This window comes from Nicotiana tabacum, chromosome 13 (genome assembly GCF_000715075.1).
Source record: "Nicotiana tabacum cultivar K326 chromosome 13, ASM71507v2, whole genome shotgun sequence".
In the NCBI taxonomy this organism is placed as follows: Eukaryota; Viridiplantae; Streptophyta; class Magnoliopsida; order Solanales; family Solanaceae; genus Nicotiana; species Nicotiana tabacum.
In genome coordinates this window covers 92,581,610-92,603,538 of record NC_134092.1, presented here as the reverse complement: position 1 = coordinate 92,603,538, position 21,929 = coordinate 92,581,610, and the positions used below count along the sequence as shown (strand labels likewise).

Genomic DNA, 21,929 nt, shown 5'->3' with positions numbered 1-21,929 from the left:
GTTTGATTGCATTTTGAACTTCTAGAGTTAAATTTTTTAATTTTGACCGCGAATTCAGATATAGAATCTTTATTTTTTTTTATGAAATAGAATTTATAAAATTTAAAAATTACATTAAAAGCTTTATAAGTCATAATAATTAATAATATGAAATATTAACAATGCATATAAAAAAATTATGATAAAAAAAAACTCGTTTGAGTTTCAAACCAAAATGCATCAAACAAATTCGCACTAGGGAATAGTAAAGTTCGATTGGATTCGACTCGGGCTCGATTGGGTACTGTAAAAATCATTAGGCTCGAGTCTGACACTGAGGCAATACGTAGCTGATTTTTTCAAACTAACGTATTTTCTATACTAATATAAGAAAATAAATAAGTAGAAGTTAATTTCGTTGACTCTATGCCAATGACACGCTCTCAAGTATATCTTTGGATCCTATACAAGATTTGAATATTAATTTACGGGAACAAAAACAATAAGCACAGTGAAATAATTTACAAAATACTCGGTTTTGAAGACATTTATTACTTCGCTGTCATCCTGATGACATACCTCAATTATCTTTGGATCCTATTCGAAATTTGAATATAAGATTGCGTAAAGAAAAGACACAGTTTTCGATCAAAAAAAGAAAAGAAAAGAAAAGGCACAGTGAGAGAATCGTAAGAGAAACTCGGTTTTAAATACATTTATTGCTCTCTTATCATTATAACGTATTGCCCAATATTCTATTACTTCCTCCGTTTCACAACAAGTTTGCCTTACGCACATTCATCAAGAAAATATTAAATTTTAGATAAAAATAGCTAGTGTGATTAAATTATCCTTAATTAAATATTACAGCATAATTAATGTAAGAAGTAAAAAACTTTTTAAGGAATACGTACATAAGGATAATTTTAAAAAAATAAATTAAATTTTTTTTTGATTATATAAATTAACACTTATTTTGGATTCAAATAAAAAAATAAATTGATAGCTTATTGTGGACCGAAAGTATTATCACGCGAAAAGTGTAAGCACCTGAAAACTACAAATGCAAAATCCTGTTTTTATGAAACAAATGCTAAAATATTTATGTGCGCAAAATGATGAATCAATGCACATTCATTTTATCGAGGTAGTATTTAAAATTTATTTTTTCCCAGGCACGAATCAATGCACGTTCATCTTATCGAGGTAGTATTAAAAATTATTTTTAAAAAACAATATTTACTTAAAGAGGTGGTCTTAAGTACTCAAGGGTAGTTTAGTCTTTCCAGGTGCACACTCTTCCTATCCCTCTATTTATAGAAGTCTCTATCAGCCAGCTTCATCGAAAGGTTTCTGAAAACATTTTCGTGAGTTTAATTAAGCAAGTTGAAAAAGGATTAAAAAAATGGAGAGAAAAACTTTTGGGCTTATCTTCCTGCTTCTCATTGTGTTTGCCTCACGTAAGTCTTTTTCCATATTTTATTTTATGAATCTATATTTAGGATTTAGGACTAATGCTCACAGTCCCAATCCTTTTTTTTTAGGTAATGGTATTGTCATTTTGTAGTGTAATTACTCTATTCATTGGTCCTAACTATCCTTACTTCCCATTGAACACCTAGAATGCACGTGTACTATGTCTGTTATTTATTATCTTGATGTTCCATTTTATTTACAGTATCGTTTCGTTAATTCGCTTAATTAGGATGAAAATTCTATTAAGACGGGAGAAATTAGTAAACATTGATTCAGCATTGGAAAATAAAAAGAGAAATGTCTTTAACGTCTAACGTGTTAATGAAATGGTCTCTAACTTTCCCCTTTATAAGTTTTGTTGTCATTTAAAGATTAATTATGTCTTGGTAATAATAATAAGATTAAACTTATATACATTTATAATGTGGAAAACTTTTTACACCATTGACGTGCATGGTTTTACCCATGTTATAATAGGATACTTACCTTTTTCTAAGTTACTAATCCATTCTTGATCTCAAAAGTTATTTGTACGTAAAAGTAACCTTGATGGTGTAACATTCATAATGTACAATTTGTGTAAAAAAAAATAAATAAATAAATAAACTCGTAATTTCATACATTTGCAGAAATGGCAATCCCGCAAGTGGAGGGAAGAGTGTGCATCTCACAAAGCCAGGGCTACCGCGGTCCATGCGTCCATGACCACAACTGTGCTCTCGTTTGCCGCAATGAAGGCTTCTCCGGCGGAGATTGCATTGGCTGGCGACGGAGGTGTTTCTGCACCAAGCTTTGCTAATTGGATCTATCTTTGCCAGCCACAATTTGATGTCATAAGTCAATTGGCTATCTTTAGTTATTGTCCTTTTCTGTTATTGTTTTCCATTAGGGACTAAATTTTACCCTTCGTAGAATGAGAGCATCTATGATGCTTTTCTACCCTTTCTTATTTAGTTTGTGAAAAACTCTTTTATAACGGTTCTTATTTTACGGCAATTCGTATTCTGTGTGTTCCTAAAATTTAAACTTACTAAATGTCAAAGATATGTTGTTTGATCCCAACTCACTTGTTTCTGAGTTCTAACATGGTTGTTTGATCCCAACTAAGGTAATTAACCCAAGAAAGGAGAAAACCGATTGATTCAGTATTGGACATCTTTTAGCACTAGCAGATTACTTATTAGGGACAAACTAGCAAAGTGGGCTGTGGTTGTTGATCAAAGATGCCTCTTGTGTAATACAGAGGATGAAAGCATATATCATATGTTCTTTGAATGTAAAGTCACTGCAATTATATGGAACAAACTTCTCAGTTGGCAAGGCATACACAGACAGGTATGTCAATGGCAAGAGGAGATAAATTGGGCAATGGTAAATGCTAGAGGGAAAAGTACTACAATTACAGGGTATAGGATGGCTCTAGTAAGATGCATATACCACATGTGGGAGGTGAGGAATCATAGATGCTTTCAAAAGGCACAGAGGGACACAGGGGTTATCATCAGACAGCTTATTCAAGAACTGTTTCATAGAGGCAGCTCTAAGCCTAAATTAGCAAGGAGGTTTAAACAATTGAATTTCTATCCATAAAACTAGTCTGCCTAACTTCAGATTGAACTTCTATCCATATTCTCAGCTTTACACTGCTTTTAGCCTGACCGTAACTAATCTGCAGAAATGTGAGAGCAGCTAACTCGTGACCACAAAACACAAAATACTAAATCAGGACAAACTGATAGAAACTGAAACAAATCTCCACTAGAACACAATGGACTTCTCTAAGCATCAACAACCTGATGATACTTTTTTAATCCTACTAATACTAATGGCACCAATTCAGTAACAACTAAGAGAAGACATCGTTGAATGGATGATTCTCCTACCTTTGGGCTACCATGGGATTATCAGCACTGTTAATCATTCATTCACATAAGGTATTTTCGTTAATAGTCATCAAACTAAATTAAACACAATTCCCACTTCATTCATTCATTCACACCTAATTCATCCAATTCAAAATGTAATGAACCTCAATGGCTCCTACCACTGGAATTACTGCCACCAGATGATCTTGCATCCATGGATGGAACAGTAGCTGCATCATTTGGCTGCAAAAGCGGAAAAATGAAAGGTATAAAAATCTTTTGAATACTATGTAACAAATAAAAGTGTAAGTTTATTTCTTTAGTTCTTTTACAAATGAAGAACAAAATTAAACCAACAACACCACTACCCCAAACATTAAAGAACTCGAGTGTTTACCGTTATAGGAAGAGAATCAAAAATCTCTGCAAATTGTTCAGGTATTTTCCCTTCCTTCATTATCATGTATGCTTTCAAAGCATTCATCAGTTGATTGTACCTCTCTTGGCATTGATTGTACGCCTCCTGGCATTGATTGTACTTCTCTTGGCATTCATGAAAACATGAATCATCATTATTCGAAGAAAAGTTAACACAACCAAGACAAAGTCTTTTCTCTCTACAACTACTGCTCGGAGCAGCTTCTAATCCTAGGCACCTCACCGTTCTAGGGTGCTCTTTTCCTAGCACTTTACCTACGGAATCATTTGAAGACACTTCATACTCATCCGTTGTACTTTGTCTCAAAGCTAGCTCAACTTTTTCCTGAATAAAACATTCACATCCCATCATAAATTTGAGCAAAGAAAGTTGCAACTACTAAGCAGATATAGGTTTATGATTTTATGCTGAAACACAAAAGAACAATGGTGGAACATGAACTAACAAACAGGAAGATACCTACTGCCCAGGACAATCATGAAATGGAGCATAGAGGGTGTTTGGATTGGCTTTTAAGCTGGTCAAATAAGCTTTTAAGCTCTTTTTAGCTTTTTTCACTGTTTGGCAAAGTTAAAAAGAGCTTAAAATAAGTTAAAAACTGCTTAAAACAAGCCAAAAGCAATAAGCTGGGCAACCCCAACTTATTGCTTTTTGGCTTAAAAGCTATTTCTGCTGAAAAGCCACTTTTTTAAGCCAATCCAAACGGGCTCATAATCTAAATGGACGACCACAAGCCTATCTTATGGCATCAACATAAAGGTAGACTGTAAATTCCATGCAACATAAATGGGCAAATCTTTCAAATATGCTTTCATTTTCTTTAGCTTCAGATTTCTGCTTTATTAGAAGTCTGAGAAGCAGCTGGATAATCTTCTATCTTATTGCGTTAATCTTTTCTAATATAAAAAACTTTTACATTTGTACTCCACAGAAACATTGAAGGAAAACAAACCTGTTCTATGCGTATATGCTTAAGCTAGTCGATGTTCAAGTCTATCTTGGTATCTTCATCTTAGAAGTGGTTTCCTTAATGTTTAACTGAGAACTTGATAGGAAAGGGAGACTCGAGATTGGGAGTTTCTACCTGCTTATGTATTTTCCACGTGCAAGAGTAGCATATTAAGATTCGTTTACTAATGTCTTCAGGCTATGGAGTGGTTTCGAGTTTTATCTATTTTGTGAGTATCAACTAGACTTTCACAAAATCCACTCTGGAAAACAAAAAATTATAGCTACAATAGAACCAAAGGGCAGAATCCATTGTCGATAGATTCCCTATGTTTGTTTTAAGTGTTTTGAACCATCAGAAATAACTTCTCTTGTTACTTTTCATTTTTCCTTTTATAACTTTTTCTATAGGGGAGGATTGAAAAGAGGGTTTAAGAAATGCTTATAGATAAAGATTAGGGAAACACATTTAGCACAACTGGTTTTTAGTTAGGAAACAGGGCATAAGGGTTGGAAAAAGATTTGTATTTTGCTTTGCAATAGCCCCAGGAGAAACGGAAAAAAACATGTTTGAAAGCTTTGCCCATTTGTGTTACATGGACTTTACAGTTTGATATGGAGTTAATGTCATTAGATAGGTCTGTCCACCAGCTTTTCAGAGTTACCAACAGTGAAGGGAGAAAAGCATGGAGATAAAGAGGCCAATTGAAATTTCAGAGACAAAAGTTGCTGCCAAAACAACAAAGCAGTGTTGTCAAAACATAAAAAGCGCACAAAAGAGCAGAAGCCCTATTGGAGCTTAAAGCGCACTTAAAGTGTGGGCTTCACTGATAAAAAGCGCACTATGAAGAATTTTTTAAATATATATATCTAATATTTAGAGAACATAATAGACACATAAATAATAAATATATTGCTTATAATGAAGTAAAACCTCATCAAATCAACTTAAGTCTTAATAAGAAAAGATAAACTCATTCTAGATTCCACTTCTAATCACTAAAATAATATTCCTCCATATATTCTTCCTCAATAGAGTGATTCTCATTGGTGTCACTAGAACTATAGCCTCCAATCTCCTCTTCCCTTGACTCATCAGAAACAATCTCATCTTCTATGTCAACAGACTCAATACGTGGAGCTCGGGAGCTTGAGGCATTGGCTGCAATATCTCCTGACTGTCTCTTTTGTCGCCTTGTGTATGTCAACGCGTTCTCACTACCCGACGCTCTTGCAACATTACCTCAAGTCGAGCTATCATCACCAAACACCAACTCATCTTCTGCTTCCACATTAACACCCATCTTCCCAACCAGCAACTCATTACTATGATCAATGTTATCCAATGAGATTGGATCAATAACACTACGCAAGTCATAACGGGCTTTTAAAGCACGATTATACTTGACATACACTAGGTCATTCAATCTTTGATGCTCCAATCTGTTTCTTTTTTTTGGTATGGATCTGTTGCATGGAATATCGTAACATTAGTGATATAGTCTAATTGATTAACTAAGCAAAGAAAATAAATAAGAAGTATACCATTACGAGTACTTTACATGCTCAATTACGCTCACACCCAACAACACTAGTCGTTAAACCCAAAATTCTAATGGCTAATTTTTGGAGATGAAGAGTTAAATTACCATATAAATTCCACCATTCAACTGAGTTATGTTGACCATCGTTATTTCTAAGTTAATGTAACTATGCAAGTATTAAGTAAAATTTTAAATATAAACTAATAATTGAGAATTTAAAGGTTAATATTTTCAGTTACCGGGAAATCTTGTCGTTCTAGATCTTTTTGCAATCGGAAGGCCAAATTGTTGTTCAGCTTTAGTGTACAGTCTTATCTCAGATATAATATTGTCTTGTACTTCAGTGCTTGGAACCAATTTTTTAATACAAGCGTACAACCCATCTGTTACTTCTCTACAATTTTCAATAGCTGAATTTTGATAGAAGTACTCTGGATTTAGATAATGTCCAGCTGCATGTAATGGATGATGCAATTGGCATTGCCATCTTTCATCAATAATCTTAAAGATATCTTTATACTTTGCAATATTCCCTTCAAATGCCTTTGCAATAGCCTCCTTAGCTCAATCCATGGCTTCATAAATATACCTCATTGCAGGTTTTTTCTCATTATCAGCTAATCGCAACACTTTAACAAGAGGCACATTATTTTCAAAATATACACAACCTGGTTCCAGAATGTTGTCATCAAGACAGTATGAGCTACACTTTTTCCCTTTGGTAACTTAGACCATCTACTAATCACCCATTTTTGACAGTGCAATCGTTGCAAAGTCAGAAAACTCGTTGCAAATCGAGTAATCCCACATTTCATCAACTCTTTATTTTTTGTGAAATCTCTCATCATATATAGGACTCCTGAGTGCCCATAAATGAAACCGACAAGGGCAATTACTCTTTGAAGGGCCTTCTTAATGTTTGGAATCTTCCCTACGTCTTCCAACATGAGATCTATACAGTGCGCTGCACATGGCGTCCAGTATATGTGTCTTCTTTTTTTCTGTAAGAGTTGACCTATAGAAAAAAAGTAAATACATATGTTAAAGTTTAGGAATCAGAACCTTGAATCGATATTAGAAAGTAAAACATAAAACTTAAACATTTAAAGCAATAAATTCTTACCGGCCAACACAAAGTTGCTACCATTATCACTTATAACTTGAACCACATTATGCTCTCCAACACGCTCCACATATCTATCAAGCAATTCACATAGTTTCTCTCCGGTCTTAACAAATGAGGAAGCATCTATTGACTCCATAAACACTGTTCCATGCGGAGAATTTACCAAAAAATTTATCAAAGTTCTTTGTTTTCTATTTGACCATCCATCCGCCATAATGGAACATCCATACTTCAACCATTCTTCTCTATGTTTGTTTATAATCTCATTGGTTAACTCAACCTCCTTCCTAAGTAACGGAACCCTTAATTCGTGGTAGCTTGGAGGCTTCAAGTTTGGACCATACCTTCCTATAGCCTCAACTGCTTCCTTAAAACTTTTTGAGCGATCAACATTGAATGGGATCCCATTATCGTAAAAGAAGCGAGCAACTTTTTGAATTGTCATGGCTCTTGCTTCTTTATCACATGAATATTTGATATTTGTTTGCCTAAGTGTTCCTTGCTTTTGTAGAAACACATCCATGGGTCCCTTTCCTTTGGCCAATTTCTTACTAGAGCCACTAGGAAAGCTTCCTCCACCTCTTTTCTTATGAATGATCTCGTGGACTTCATCTTCTCCACCAACATCGTTTTGATAATCAAACTCATCAAGTCGAGAAAATTCGTTAGTATAGACTTCTTTTCTTATTTTTTTTCTCCTTCATGTAATTTTTCAATTCCTCTCTAACCTCCTGTGGGCATACTACACACTTTGCTGCATTCCTAAAGTTCCCAATCAAATGTTGTTTTGCCCGATTAATTCCACCGGTGGTTGTTTTTCCACAAAAATTGCATGTGACTCTTGTAGTGTCATTAGGATCCTTCAAATGATTATATTTCCAGCCAGGATCCCTTCGATTGCCTTTGGACAAGTCCTCTGCCATTTCTAATTCTGGAAAAAAAAAATTAAAAAAAAAATATATAATGCATCTTGCAAGCAATTATAATTTTTAAATAGTAATATATAACAAGAACACAAAGCTGGACAGTCCTCTGTCATTTATAATTCTAAAAACTTATTAAAAAGTAATATGTAATGCATTTTGCATGTAATTATTATTTTTAAATAATACTCCAATATACAACAAAAATATAAGGTAGACAGATCCCCTGCCATTTAATTCTGAAATAAAATAAATTAATATTGTGACATTTGCATGCAATTATAATTGTTAAATAATGATATACAACATACAACAAGAATATAAAGGTGAACACCACTGGGTCCACCCCTATGCCATGACTTCTAAGAAAGTGTTGAGTCCACTATTTGTGTCTTTATTATTATCCTCTTTACAGGTGTTGCATATATAGTGATAGTTATATAAAAGTTAGACAATATCAATCATCAAACGAGGACAAGTGTCTCATTTAATTCTACAAATTTTCTACAACGACAAAAAGGACTAACTATAAAATTTCAGCACCAAACACATTTATTTTCTAACTTTACCAATTTATTCACTTTACCAAAAGGAAAAATAACAAAAAACTTAATCACAAGAAAAAGTCAACTCAGTCAACTCTCATCTTTAATGGAGAATTCTTGTCTGTATCTCTTATTACAAAGGAGTAAAAGAAGAAAAAAATGAGTAGAAGAGAGAGGCATACAAAAAGTATAAGAGATAAAGAAACAGAGAAGAGAAGAATACATGTGATAGAGGCTTGTCCCGCTACAATTGTTCGATTTTGTCTTTTTCTTGCAGTCCTTCAACTCCTCTGGTCTTCTTAATTTGCTCACTTAATTAATTTTTCCATATTTCCCTGGCTATTTGCCATAAATATGGTCTAGGGAATTGTGACGACTAACTTATTATAATTTTAAAAAAGGAATGTAAAGGTCTTCTGACACACGCGCCTCGCTTGAGGTCACGCGGAGCGGCAAAGTGTTTGCGCGCCTCGCTTTTGAGCTTAGGCGCGCTTTTAATTTCACTACAACAAAGTAATACATGTAAAAACTTTTTTCAAGAAACACCAAAGCTTGGTACTAATAATTTTTACTGATTCCATGACCGTCTATAACATAGCCTACAATTTATGGAATAAAATAAAAAAGCAGAGAAAGGTATGAAGTAGTAAATGCAATGCGCTGAATTCATCTAATATCTGGTTTAATGGTACTGGTTGCCTGGTAATATTTCCACAACTGAAGAGGTTAAGGTAGTGAGTAAAGAATACTGTTTTTGTGAGCGGTGTTGTTGTCTGGCATTTGTCAGATGATATTTCTTGGAAAATAAAAGCATAAGGAAGAAAAAGCACAATAGTTAAATTGCATCTTTGCCAACTGCAATGTGCCACTAACCTATACCAAAAGTTATATACAGTTTGGATGCTACTCTGTTATTCACTTGTTATTCACTAAACAACAACAACAACAACAACCCAGTATAATCCCACTAGTGGGGTCTGGGGAGGGTAGTGTGTACGCAGACCTTACCCCTACCCTGGGGTAGAGAGGCTGTTTCCAAATGACCCTCGGCATCCTTCCCTCCAAGAACTCCCCACCTTGCTCTTGGGGTGACTCGAACTCACAACCTCTTGGTTGGAAGTGGAGGGTGCTTACCATCAGAGCAACCCACCTTGTCAATGAAATCCATGCCCAGGCAGCAAAAGGCTAAGGTGAACTTCTCACATTGAGTTCGTTGGGTATCATATCGGGAAGTACCTCCTAGGGGAACTCATCTGGGAAAGCAAGTGAAGAAAACAAAACAATAGATTCAGGTACCATCATCATTAATGCCAGAGAGTACTGCAGGATATCCTGACACTTCCAAATTTAATTATTAACCAAATTACGAAATAGTGACATAGTAACAAGTCCCTGCCAACAACGGAATTACTCATACCACTTCCATGACAATGTAGGATATCTCATTCATCGCAAGATAGCAATTGAATTACAAGTGCATAACTTTCCAATCACTAAACATGTAAACTAAAAGTATTTTGCCAATAAAAACTGATGTATCAGTAAACTACAATTGGCTTCAGAACTTTGCGAGCTGATTTATGCAGCAAATACACTCCAAAGTATACAACAGGTATATATTTTAATGATATGGGCTTACTGCACATCCTATTACAGCGCTACAGAATTTTCATACAGAAACCACCTCTGCATTAGACTACAGAAGAAGGGCAGAAACATCAAGGATACAGGCAAGTGGGTTGTCTTCTACATCAAAAGAAACTACAACAACAACAACATACCCAATATTATCCCACACCGTGGGGTTTGGGGAGAGTAGTGTGTACGCAGACCTTACTCCTACCTTGTGAGGATAGAGAGGCTATTTCCAATAGATCCTCGGCTCAGGAAAGCATAAGCACCACCACATTAATGAAAATATAGATAAGGGACAGCACCAAAAAGCCATATAAAAGCAGAATAAAAACAACAAGACAGTAAGGTGATCAACAATGAAAGAAAACAACGATTAGGCATAAAAACAGAAAGCGAGACTGCATGCCAATACTACTGTTATGAACACTCTAGACTACCTACTCTACTACCCTAATCCTCGACCTTCATACCTTCCTATCAAGGGTCATGTCCTTGGTCAGCTGAAATTGTGCCATGTCTTGCCTAATCACCTCTCCCCACCTCTTCTTTGGCCTACCTCTACCTCTCCGTAGGCCCTCCAATGTCAACCTTTCACACCTCCTCATCGGGGCGTTTGTGCTCCTCCTACTCACATGACCAAACCACCTAAGCCACGCTTCCCGCATCTTGTCCTCAATAGGGGCCACACCCACCTTGTCGCGAATAACCTCATTTCTAATTTTATCTAACCTGGTGTGCCCGCACATCCATCTCAACATACTCATCTCTGCTACCTTCATCTTCTGGACATGAGCGATCTTGACTGGCCAACACTCAGCCCCATACAACATCGTTGGTTGAATAACTACTATGTAAAATTTACCCTTAAGTCTTGACGACACATTTTTATCACATAAAATACCGGATCTGAGTCTCTATTTCATCCATCTCGCTCCAATATGATATGCGGCATCCACGTCAATTTTCCAGTTACCTTAGACTATAGACCCGAGGTACTTAAAACTCCCTCTCTTAGGGATGACCTGCGATGCGCTCGCTTTTTGAAGGTCCGAATCCCCACCTACCGCAGTGTTGTGAAGAGTGTGAAGCGAGGAAAAGCGACAAGCCCCTTTTCGCTTAAAGCGAGAAGCGATCCACTCGCTTTTTTGAAGTGAAGCGGAATTTTAAAAAAAAAATACTGCATACTATAAGCAAATGTTCAATACTTCAATGTAAAAACTAAAGAGTAACATCAATTAAAGCACAAAATGAGCATCCTATTCTTCTACAAGATTGCCAAATTCTTGTATTCCACTATCATTATTATATTGCTCATCTTCTTCAACTTCTTCTTCTTCATCAACTACGAAAAATGGCAGTATAACTGAAACGAAAAAATGGGCAACATTTCAGCATTTTTATCACTGAAACAGTGCAAGAAAATGAAGAAGAAGAATGAGAAAGAAGAACCGAAGGGAATTTTAGGAATCTTACATTTAGGGTTGGATAATCACTTTAATAGTTGGAATATGAACTTTTGAACATGTATTGATTAGTTTATATACTATTTGATTAGTTTTGGATTGTTCGGCACCAAATTGAGGGTTTGAGCATAATCTTGGACCGAAAAGTAGGCTTTGAGGCGAGGTAAGTCTCTTTTCTAACCTTATAAGAGGGAATTAACCCCATAGGTGAATTGAATTAAAATATGCTTCTATTTGTGGGGGGAGGGGAGGGGGGCTACGTTCGCACGAGGTGACGAGTATCCGTACGTAGCTACTAATTATTCTATTGTCCGGGTAATCTAGGACACATATCATGCTATACTTACAAATGTTTGTACCCTACTTGTTAACTTAATTGCTTAAGTCTTTTGAAACCTGATAAAAGAATTAAATTTCACTTACTTGAAGTTGTGAATGGAACACTGGACTGTTATTGAGAATTTGTGTTTTCCTTAAAATATTTTCTATTTGCGGAGCGGGCCGAACGCCTCGGTAGCAGATAGATGCATCTATGGTTCGTGTTGTTCGACCCTCGACAGTGCACAGTTTAAATATTATGTTGGATCGGGCCGTACGACCTCGGCATAATTTGCACATGATAAATCTTTGGAACCAATTATAATTGATATTGTTTCTTTGGCTTGAGATATAAATTGTTAAATGATGAAAAATAAATTTGGGACTTAATATTGGTGAAGGGTTTATTTACTGTTTCCTGTTATTGGGTTTTCAGTATTCTTCCTGTAATCCATGCTTAATTAATATTTTGTCATATTATTGTTAGCCCATAGTAAGTGTCAAAGTCGACCCCTCGTCACTACTTCTTCGAGGTTAGACTGGATACTTACTGGGTACATGTTGTTTATGTACTCACGCTACACTCTTGCACTTAAATGTGCAGGATCTGAGGCAGGTGCATCTGGATATTAGTCCGGCGCGCACACTTGATTACCACTTCGAGGCTTCACGGTGAGCTGCCTTCTAAGCCCGTTCTGCAGCAGCCGGAATCTTTCTTTTGATTGTATTTTTCTGTCTATTTCGCTTCGGACAGTAGACTAGTATTCTTTTGTATATTCTACTAGATGATCATACACTTGTGACACCAGGTCTTGGCACACACTAGTAGACTTGCGGTTTTGGTTTTATTCTATGATTATGATTGCACACGGTTGCTTTTGTGCTATTTATTTTAGATCTGTTATTTCTAGAATTCTTTTTAATTTAAGGAAAGTTTAATTACTTGGAAAAGAATTTGTTAAAAAGAGGAAATCACGAGACTAGTTCACAGTTGGCTTGCCTAGCGGCGACGTTAGGCGCCATCACGGTCTATTATGAAATTGGGTCGTGACAGAAACAGGTGAAGAGATAAAACAAAGGAACTAGAGGAACTATAATCTACAACTAAAAGATAAAAAAAATAGGTGAAGAAATACAATACAAGAGTTAAAGAGGGCTATAATCTACAACTAAAAGTCACAAACAAAATGTGCAAAACTAAAATAGAACTACTAGGGGATATTTGAAGTAAAGATTCAAAATATAAACAAGTAGGCAAAGCTGTCACTAATGCGATTAATTCGACAATGCTAGGCAGTGAAATTAAAAGCGCGCTTAAAGCGCAAAAGCGAGGCACACAAACACTTTGTCGCTCCGCGTGACCACAAGCGAGGCGCGTGTGTCAGAAGACCTTTACATTCCTTTTTTAAAATTATAATAAGTTAGTCGTCACAATTCCCTAGACCATATTTATGGCAAATAGCCAGGGAAATATGGAAAAATTAATTAAGGGAGCAAATCATATTTCCCAAAAAATTAAGAAAAGAGAAGATGATGGAATAATAAGAAGACCAGAGGAGTTGAAAGACCGCAAGAAAAAGACAAAATCGAACAACTGCAGCGGGACAAGCCTCTATCACATGTATTCTTCTCTTCTGTGTTTCTTTATCTCTTATACTTTTTGTATGCCTCTCTCTCTTCTACTCATTTTTTTCTTCTTTTACTCCTTTGTAATAAGAGATATTGACAAGAATTCTCCATTAAAGATGAGTTGACTGAGTTGACTTTTTCTTGTGATTAAGTTTTTTGTTATTTTTCCTTTTGGTAAAGTGAATAAATTGGTAAAGTTAGAAAATAAATGGGTTTGGTGCAGAAATTTTATAGTTAGTCCTTTTTGTCTCTGTAGAAAATTTGAAGAATCAAATGGGACACTTGTCCTTGTTTGATGATTGATGTTGTCTAACTTTTATATAACTATCACTATTTATGCAACACTTATAAAGAGAGGATAATAATAAAGACACAAATAGTGGACTAACACTTTCTTAGAAGTCATGGCAAAGTGGTGGACCCAGTGGTGTTCACCTTTATATTCTTGTTGTATGTTGTATATCATTATTTAACAATCATAATTGCATGCAAATGTCAAAATATTAATTTATTTTATTTCAGAATTAAATGGCAGGGGATTTGTCTACCTTATATTTTTGTTGTATATTATTATTTTAAAATTCTTGTTGTATATCATTATTTAAAAATAATAATTACATGCAAAATGCATTACATATTACTTTTTAATAAGTTTTCAGAATTATAAATGACAGAGGACTGTCCAGCTTTGTGTTCTTGTTATGTATTACTTTTTAAAAATTATAATTGCTTGCAAGATGCATTATATATATTTTTTAAAATTGTTTTTCAGAAATAGAAATGGCAGAGGACTTGTCCAGGGGCGGCTCTAAGGCTTTGGGCAGTAAGGCCATTGCCTTAGGCACCCAAATTTTGTTAGGCCCCCAAATTTTGAAGGCCCCCAAATTTATTTTAAATTCTTATTATTATTGTTACTATTATATATTATATAATTTATATAAATAATTAGAATAAAAAAAGTGTTACAGTATATTTTTTGTTACTTGATTGAGGTTATTTTATACAATAAATTTATAAATTATGATAATTTTCTTCCCTCATTAATTAGTATATTTGACAAGAGTGGGTTGCTCTAGTGGTGAGCATCCTCCATTTCCGACTAAGAGGTTGTGAGTTCGAGTCACCCCAAGAGCAAGGTGGGGAGTTCTTGGAGGGAGGGAGCCGAGGGTCTATCGGAAACATCCTCTCTACTCCATGGTAGAGATAAGGTCCGCGTACAAACTACCCTCCCAAGACCCCACTAGTGGGATTATACTTGGATTAAGGGCCTCCGAATATGATTTCGCATTAGGCCCCGAGATATGTTGAGCCGCCCCTGGACTTGTCCAAAGGCAATCGAAGGGATCCTGGCTAGAAATATAATCATTTGAAGGATCCTAATGACACTACAAGAGTCACATGCATTTTTTTGTGGAAAAACAACCACCGGTGGAATTAATCGGGCAAAACAACATTTGATTGGGAACTTTAGGAATGCAGCAAAGTGTGCAGTATGCCCACAGGAGGTTAGAGAGGAATTGAAAAATTACATGGAGGAGAAAAAAATAAGAAAGGAAGTCTATACTAACGAATTTTCTGGACTTGATGAGTTTGATTATCAAGACGATGTTGGTGGAGAAGATGAAATCCACGAGATCATTCATAAGAAAAGAGGCGGAGGAAGCTTTCCTAGTGGCTCTCATAAGAAATTGGCCAAAGGAAAGGGACCCATGGATGTGTTTCTACAAAGCAAGGAACACTTAGGCAAACAAATATCAAAGATTCATGTGATAAAGAAGCAAGAGCCATGACAATTCAAAAAGTTGCTCGTTTCTCTTACGATAATGGGATTCCATTCAATGTTGCTCGCTCAAAACGTTTTAAGGAAGCAGTTGAGGCTATAGGAAGGTATGGTCCAAACTTGAAGCCTCCAAGCTACCACGAATTAAGAGTTCCATTACTTAGGAAGGAGGTTGAGTTAACCAATGAGATTATAAACAAACATAGAGAAGAATGGTTGAAGTATGGATGTTCCATTATGGTGGATGGATGGTCAGATAGAAAACAAAGAACTTTGATAAATTTTTTGGTGAATTCTCCGCATGGAACAGTGTTTATGGAGTCAATAGATGCTTCCTCATTTGTTAAGACCGGAGAGAAACTATGTGAATTGCTTGATAGATATGTGGAGCGTGTTGGAGAGCATAATGTAGTTCAAGTTATAAGTGATAATGGTAGCAACTTTGTGTTGGCCGGTAAGAATTTATTGCTTTAAATGTTTAAGTTTTATGTTTTACTTTCTAATATCGATTCAAGGTTCTGATTCCTAAACTTTAACATATCTATTTATTTTTTTTCTATAGGTCAACTCTTACAAAAAAAAGAAAAAGACACATATATTGGACGCCATGTGCAGCGCACTGTATAGATCTTATGTTGGAAGACATAGGGAAGATTCCAAACATTAAGAAGGCCCTTCAAAGAGCAATTGCCGTTGTCGGTTTCATTTACGGGCACTCAGGAGTCTTAAATATGATGAGAGATTTCACAAAAAATAAAGAGTTGGTGAAATGTGGGATTACTCGATTTGCAACGAGTTTTCTGACTTTGCAACGATTGCACTGTCAAAAAACTAATTTGCAAGCAATGTTTACCTCTGACAAATGGGTGATTAGTAGATGGTCTAAGTTACCAAAGGGAAAAAGTGTAGCTCATACCGTCTTGATGACAACATTCTGGAACCAGGTTGTGTATATTTTGAAAATAATGGGGCCTCTTGTTAAAGTGTTGCGATTAGCTGATAATGAGAAAAAACCTGCAATGGGGTATATTTATAAAGCCATGGATAGAGCTAAGGAGGCTATTGCAAAGGCATTTGACGGGAATATTGCAAAGTATAAAGATATCTTTAAGATTATTGATGAAAGACAGCAATGCCAATTGCATCATCCATTACATGCAGCTGGACATTATCTAAATCCAGAGTACTTCTATCAAAATTCAGCTATTGAAAATTGTAGAGAAGTAACAGATGGGTTGTACGCTTGTATTGAAAAATTGGTTCCAAGCACTGAAGTACAAGACAATATTATATCTGAGATAAGACTGTACACTAAAGCTGAACAACAATTTGGCCTTCCGATTGCAAAAAGATCTAGAACGACAAGATCTCCTGGTAACTGAAAATATTAACCTTTAAATTCTCAATTATTAGTTTATATTTAAAATTTTACTTAATACTTGCATAGTTACATTAACTTAGAAATAACGATGGTAAACATAACAATTTTTACAGTTGAATGGTGGAATTTATATGGTAATTCAACTCCTCATCTCCAAAAATTAGCCATTAGAATTTCGGGTTTAACGACTAATGCTGCTGGGTGTGAGCGTAATTGGAGCGTATTTGAGCATGTAAGTACTCGTAATGGTAAACTTCTTATTTATTTTCTTTGCTTAGTTAATCAATTAGACTATATCACTAATGTTACGATATTCCATGCAACATATCCATACCAAAAAAAGAAACAGATTGGAGCATCAAAGATTGAATGACCTAGTGTATGTCAAGTATAATCGTGCTTTAAAAGCCCGTTATGACTTGCGTAGTGTTATTGATCCAATCTCATTGTATAACATTGATCATAGTAATGAGTGGCTAGTTGGGAAGATGGGTGTTAATGTGGAAGCAGAAGATGAGTTGGTGTTGTTGATGATAGCTTGACTTGGGGTGATGTTGCAAGAGCGTCGGGTAGTGAGAACGCGTTGACATACACAAGGCGACAAAAGAGACAGTCAGGAGATATCGCAGCCAATGCCTCAAGCTCCCGAGCTCCACGTATTGAGTCTGTTGACATAAAAGATGAGATTGTTTCTGAGGAGTCAGGGGAAGAGGAGATTGGAGGCTATAGTTTTAGTGACACCAATGAGAATCACTCTATTAGGAAGATTATATGGAGGAATATTATTTTAGTGATTAGAAGTGGAATCTAGAATGAGTTTATCTTTTCTTATTAAGACTTAAGTTGATGATTTGATGAAGTTTTACTTCATTATAAGCAATATATTTATTATTTATGTGTCTATTATGTTCTCTAAATATTAGATATATATATTTAAAAAATTCTTCATAGTGATGGAATGCAGCCCTTGAAAAGCCCTTGAAATTCTTCATAAGAGAGAAACAATAGAACCTGGATTGCAGCCCTTGAACTTAACGGAAATCTAGCCGGCGGTGATGGATTGCGACGAGCTAGAGCAATACTCTCTGTATTTCTCGTTCAAATAGGAAGAAGAAACTTTGAATATTTTTGTGCTTTCTGTGGAACTTAGACCAATCAAGAAATCGGCGAGAATTGACCGGAATCTGAATCGGAATCGGCTAAGAAGCTGAAGCGAAGTTGTAATACCCAGCAAGAATGTGAAGCCTCTCCTCTAAAGAATATATCCAGCAATCTTCAGAACGGCGGAAGTAATCAACAAACGAATGTGATGTATTTGAAGCCTCTCTTTTACAGAATATAACAAGTAATCGGCGGGAAGTAATCAACTAATAATTTTGAAGCTTTTCTCTTTACAGAATATCAAGAAATCAACAATCTTTATCTCTGTACCAATGTATCAATGTACTGTATTGGTGAACGTTTTCCTTTAGTCATTCGGTATACATCAAAAGAAACTATTGAGTGGAAATGTAACAGGGGATTCTCAAGATATTGCAATTTAGATTAAAGTGCTTTATTGGTTGAAATCACTTGTTTTCTTAGCAGCAACTATAATTTGCACAGCTGAGATACTATCGAAAAAAATTTGTTCGAAGAGAACATTGGCATTGTTAAGCATATACTCATTCAACAATAAGAATTGTTCACTTTAATGAAACCAAAACAGGTTACATACTTTCAAAAGAAAGATTAAACAAGAATATGACCCTAGAAAGAAAACATGTTGAAGCATTGACAAATAACAACTTACACATATCCCTCTCGTCTCCTCATTAACATATGATTCATCTTGATTCTTATGAGTGGCAGGGTAAAGCTGTCCACACTCAGGCTTTTCTCCAGTCTCCACTGTCTATACATGGAAAGAATGACTCATGAATAAAATAATTAAGTTACAAGAAAGAGTTACATAATGAGTAAGTTTAATTATTAAAGTAAAAATAAAATAATTAACAACTTCCACCATTTCAACCTTTCTTCTAAAGTTAGGTTTGGAGCCACCAGTGTGTGGAATTGTCCGTTTCTTCTGAATTTCAGCGCCTCTAGAAGTATGCAAAACATTCCTTTCACCATGCATAACCCAAGTGACATAATTTTAAGGGAATGGCTTGCAAACCAAATGACAGAACACTATATCTCTAGTTTGCCACTTTGCAAAACCACATTTCGGACATGGACATTTTATTCTATCTCGTACATTCCCATTCTTAAACGCAAAATCTAGAAATTGATTCAAACCAAGCAAATATTTTTGTGTTTCTTGGCATTCCCATCCAGGATTTATCCATTGTAAAGTATTAAAGAACAGTATCTTTTTTCAAGAGCAGAGCTAATAAACCAACATCAAATTAGCGTGCACCAATGAAGACTCTTCAGAGAACTAGAGTATCCAATATTCCAACATCAACTACAAGATTTTGATGAGGAGGGAGAATGCGGTAACCTGTCAATGTTATAAGGATTAGAGACACATCCAACATCAAGGGTTATACACTACACTCACACATGTTGAACAACAGATATAAAGCATTGCTTCACTTGTTTTTTGCCTCAGTAGTCAAATAAACTCTTTCTTTGCAGTATTACATTGCAGAAATCGCACATAATATATTTACACGGAAGAGTAGGTGATTGTAAAGCGAGCAGCTCAACGTGATGTTGTAGTGATTAACAAGCTTGCTAGTTGAGCAGCAAGGAAAACAAAAGAGCACTTTAGCCTTTTTGGTGGAGGATCCCTATCTCGATAGTGTCAAACAGATATTCGTTGTGCAACGATATTATAATTATTATCATGTACTGTAAGCGGGATATAAGCAACAGTTTCATGGTTCAACATGTTGAAATCTGAAAGGTTGTACCCAGTATTATTCATTTCAGTATAAAAATAAAAATAACAAAGCATATCAGAATTTAATTTGTAAAAGAAAAATTAATCAATCATTCAACAATGTGCACCTGGAAACTAGTATAAGAAGTAGAAACTAGAACCTTTTGTTCGGTCTTTTTACTGCATTCCTATTCATGCAAAGCGTGTTCAGTTAGTAATTTGGGTACTGGAGGAATTAGAAAGGTCAAAAACAAAGAAAATGAGTTGATAAAGGAGCCTTGAGAAAGAGAGGGAGGTACTGGAGGAATTAGAAAGGTCAAAAACAAAGAAAAGGAGTTGATAGAGCAGCCTTGAGAAAAAGAGAGGGAGGTAATGAAATTGTAAGGTCTGCACTACTTTTGGTACTTACTAAGCTGCATATACTTTTTTTAATCGCATAACGTTTTGCTTAAACCCAATTTGTTTGTCTCACCATGTATGTTCTTCTTCTCTAAAACCCCACATCTGACTCCAATAGCTCTTCTCTCAGTTTGTTGCACTTACACATGCAATATCAAAGGTTACGATGTACTACCAAAGATTAGTATTACTCTAAGGAGAGGGAAGGAGTGCTTGCATGAATTAAAGATTCACACATGCAACATCAAACACTGAACATCATAAGAGTTGTCTACAGAACATTCAGAAGGATGGAAACAGAAGCAAAACATCATGAAAACTGTCCGAAGAACAATCATAAGTTTCAAATTGATTTTTTAAATGGGAAAAATCGGAGGTTCTGCTACTAACAAGATAACTATGGTGCTGCTTATACTACACTATGAAATCAAAGAATTAAAGGTAGAAAAACTTAAATAGGTAGGTACCAGGCTGGCTTACAATAGAAGTATTGATATAAAGTAGAAGAAAAACATTTGTAGAAATTGAAGAGAAAACTAAACAAAGCAACATGTTTCTATTGCTAGACTCATTCCATTAACACTCCAGAAAAGAAACAGAAAATTGCTCAGAGATTAATGAAACCCGTCAAGTCCATGTTCCTATTTAATAAAATAACGTACCATAGAAAGGGATCAATAGAAGAAAGTCACATGCTGAACTTTACCTTAGCGCAATAATCAACACATGAAATTTCCATTGGAATAAATACTCAATTAACACCGATTATAAGTGGGAATAGATTCACAAAGTTCATAGTGGAGTAACATCGAACAGGTAACATGCAACACATAACAGACAAATTGCAATTCACGAACCACAATTCAAGATTAATAGAAGGGGATCTTCAGTGACATGATGAAACTGTACCTTTAGTAATCGCCGTAAGCTGTGATTTCCACAAAATAAATTGCTTTGTTTCTTTTTTTTGCTTTGTTGCTGCTTTTTTTTGGTCGAATGTAACAGACAAAAAAGGAGGAAAACTGGCGCCTTTTCTTTTTCGGATATTAACTTTCGATTAGTAAAACTTTCTTCAATTTGTTAGATTTAATAATAACCTAACCTCCTCAATAGAACTGTCAATATTTTTCATTTCTTAACACTTTTTATTAAACATGCAAGGTTCCATACAGTATTCAGAATTTCTAAATTATGTAAATTCAATTGGAAACATGCTAATTATGGTAAAATTTCAGCTATAGATAGATTATTAATTACTCTATGTTCTTAACCTTGAAGTACAAACTCGATTGTCACTTTTCCTTCAAAGACAAGTCAAAAATGGGTATTCCTGTTAAAATTTTAACGTCTCTCTAGATACTTTAAATTTAACGTGGCCCATATATTTGATAATTAATTATTTACTTTATCTATCATATATTATTTTATAGTTATGCATATATCAGTTTCTTTGATGGAAATAAATATTTTATTAGGAGTCTTTCGGACAATCAAAATTTACGGAAAAGTCCTTAGAACTAAAGTAATTGCCTAGCTTACCTATATAAACGCATGTTACTCTATCAGGCTAGTATCTCTACGATAGGCACAGGCTAGAAGACTCCTAGGTT

General features: G+C 35.3%; 2 protein-coding genes across 8 annotated transcripts; one reads left to right on the top strand and one right to left on the bottom strand.

The window, feature by feature from the left end:
* Positions 1 to 3,317: 3,317 nt before the first annotated feature.
* Positions 3,318 to 21,637, bottom strand: LOC107788050 (uncharacterized). 7 transcript variants are annotated; one of them, XR_012698076.1, is made up of 7 exons: positions 21,229 to 21,636; positions 19,066 to 19,536; positions 18,844 to 18,945; positions 7,375 to 8,308; positions 6,491 to 7,266; positions 3,718 to 4,083; positions 3,318 to 3,563 (listed from the first exon to the last, which is right to left on the bottom strand). XR_012698076.1 is itself a non-coding variant. In XM_016609818.2 (5 exons), exons 2-5 carry the CDS (start codon positions 19,168 to 19,170, stop codon positions 3,486 to 3,488), a joined length of 651 nt encoding a protein of 216 aa, XP_016465304.1. In that variant the 5' UTR covers positions 19,171 to 19,536; positions 21,229 to 21,627; the 3' UTR covers positions 3,318 to 3,485. The 7 variants fall into 7 exon arrangements, 1 of the variants encoding a protein (XP_016465304.1); XR_012698077.1 differs by lacking the exon at positions 21,229 to 21,636 and adding an exon at positions 21,026 to 21,217; XR_012698078.1 differs by lacking the exon at positions 19,066 to 19,536 and having other exon boundaries at positions 21,229 to 21,637.
* On the top strand, positions 11,468 to 18,837 carry LOC142168427 (uncharacterized). Its single transcript, XM_075229100.1, has 4 exons — positions 11,468 to 16,137; positions 16,233 to 17,049; positions 17,107 to 17,281; positions 17,376 to 18,837. Exons 1-4 carry the CDS (start codon positions 15,677 to 15,679, stop codon positions 17,591 to 17,593), a joined length of 1,671 nt encoding a protein of 556 aa, XP_075085201.1. The 5' UTR covers positions 11,468 to 15,676; the 3' UTR covers positions 17,594 to 18,837.
* Positions 21,638 to 21,929: the final 292 nt, after the last annotated feature.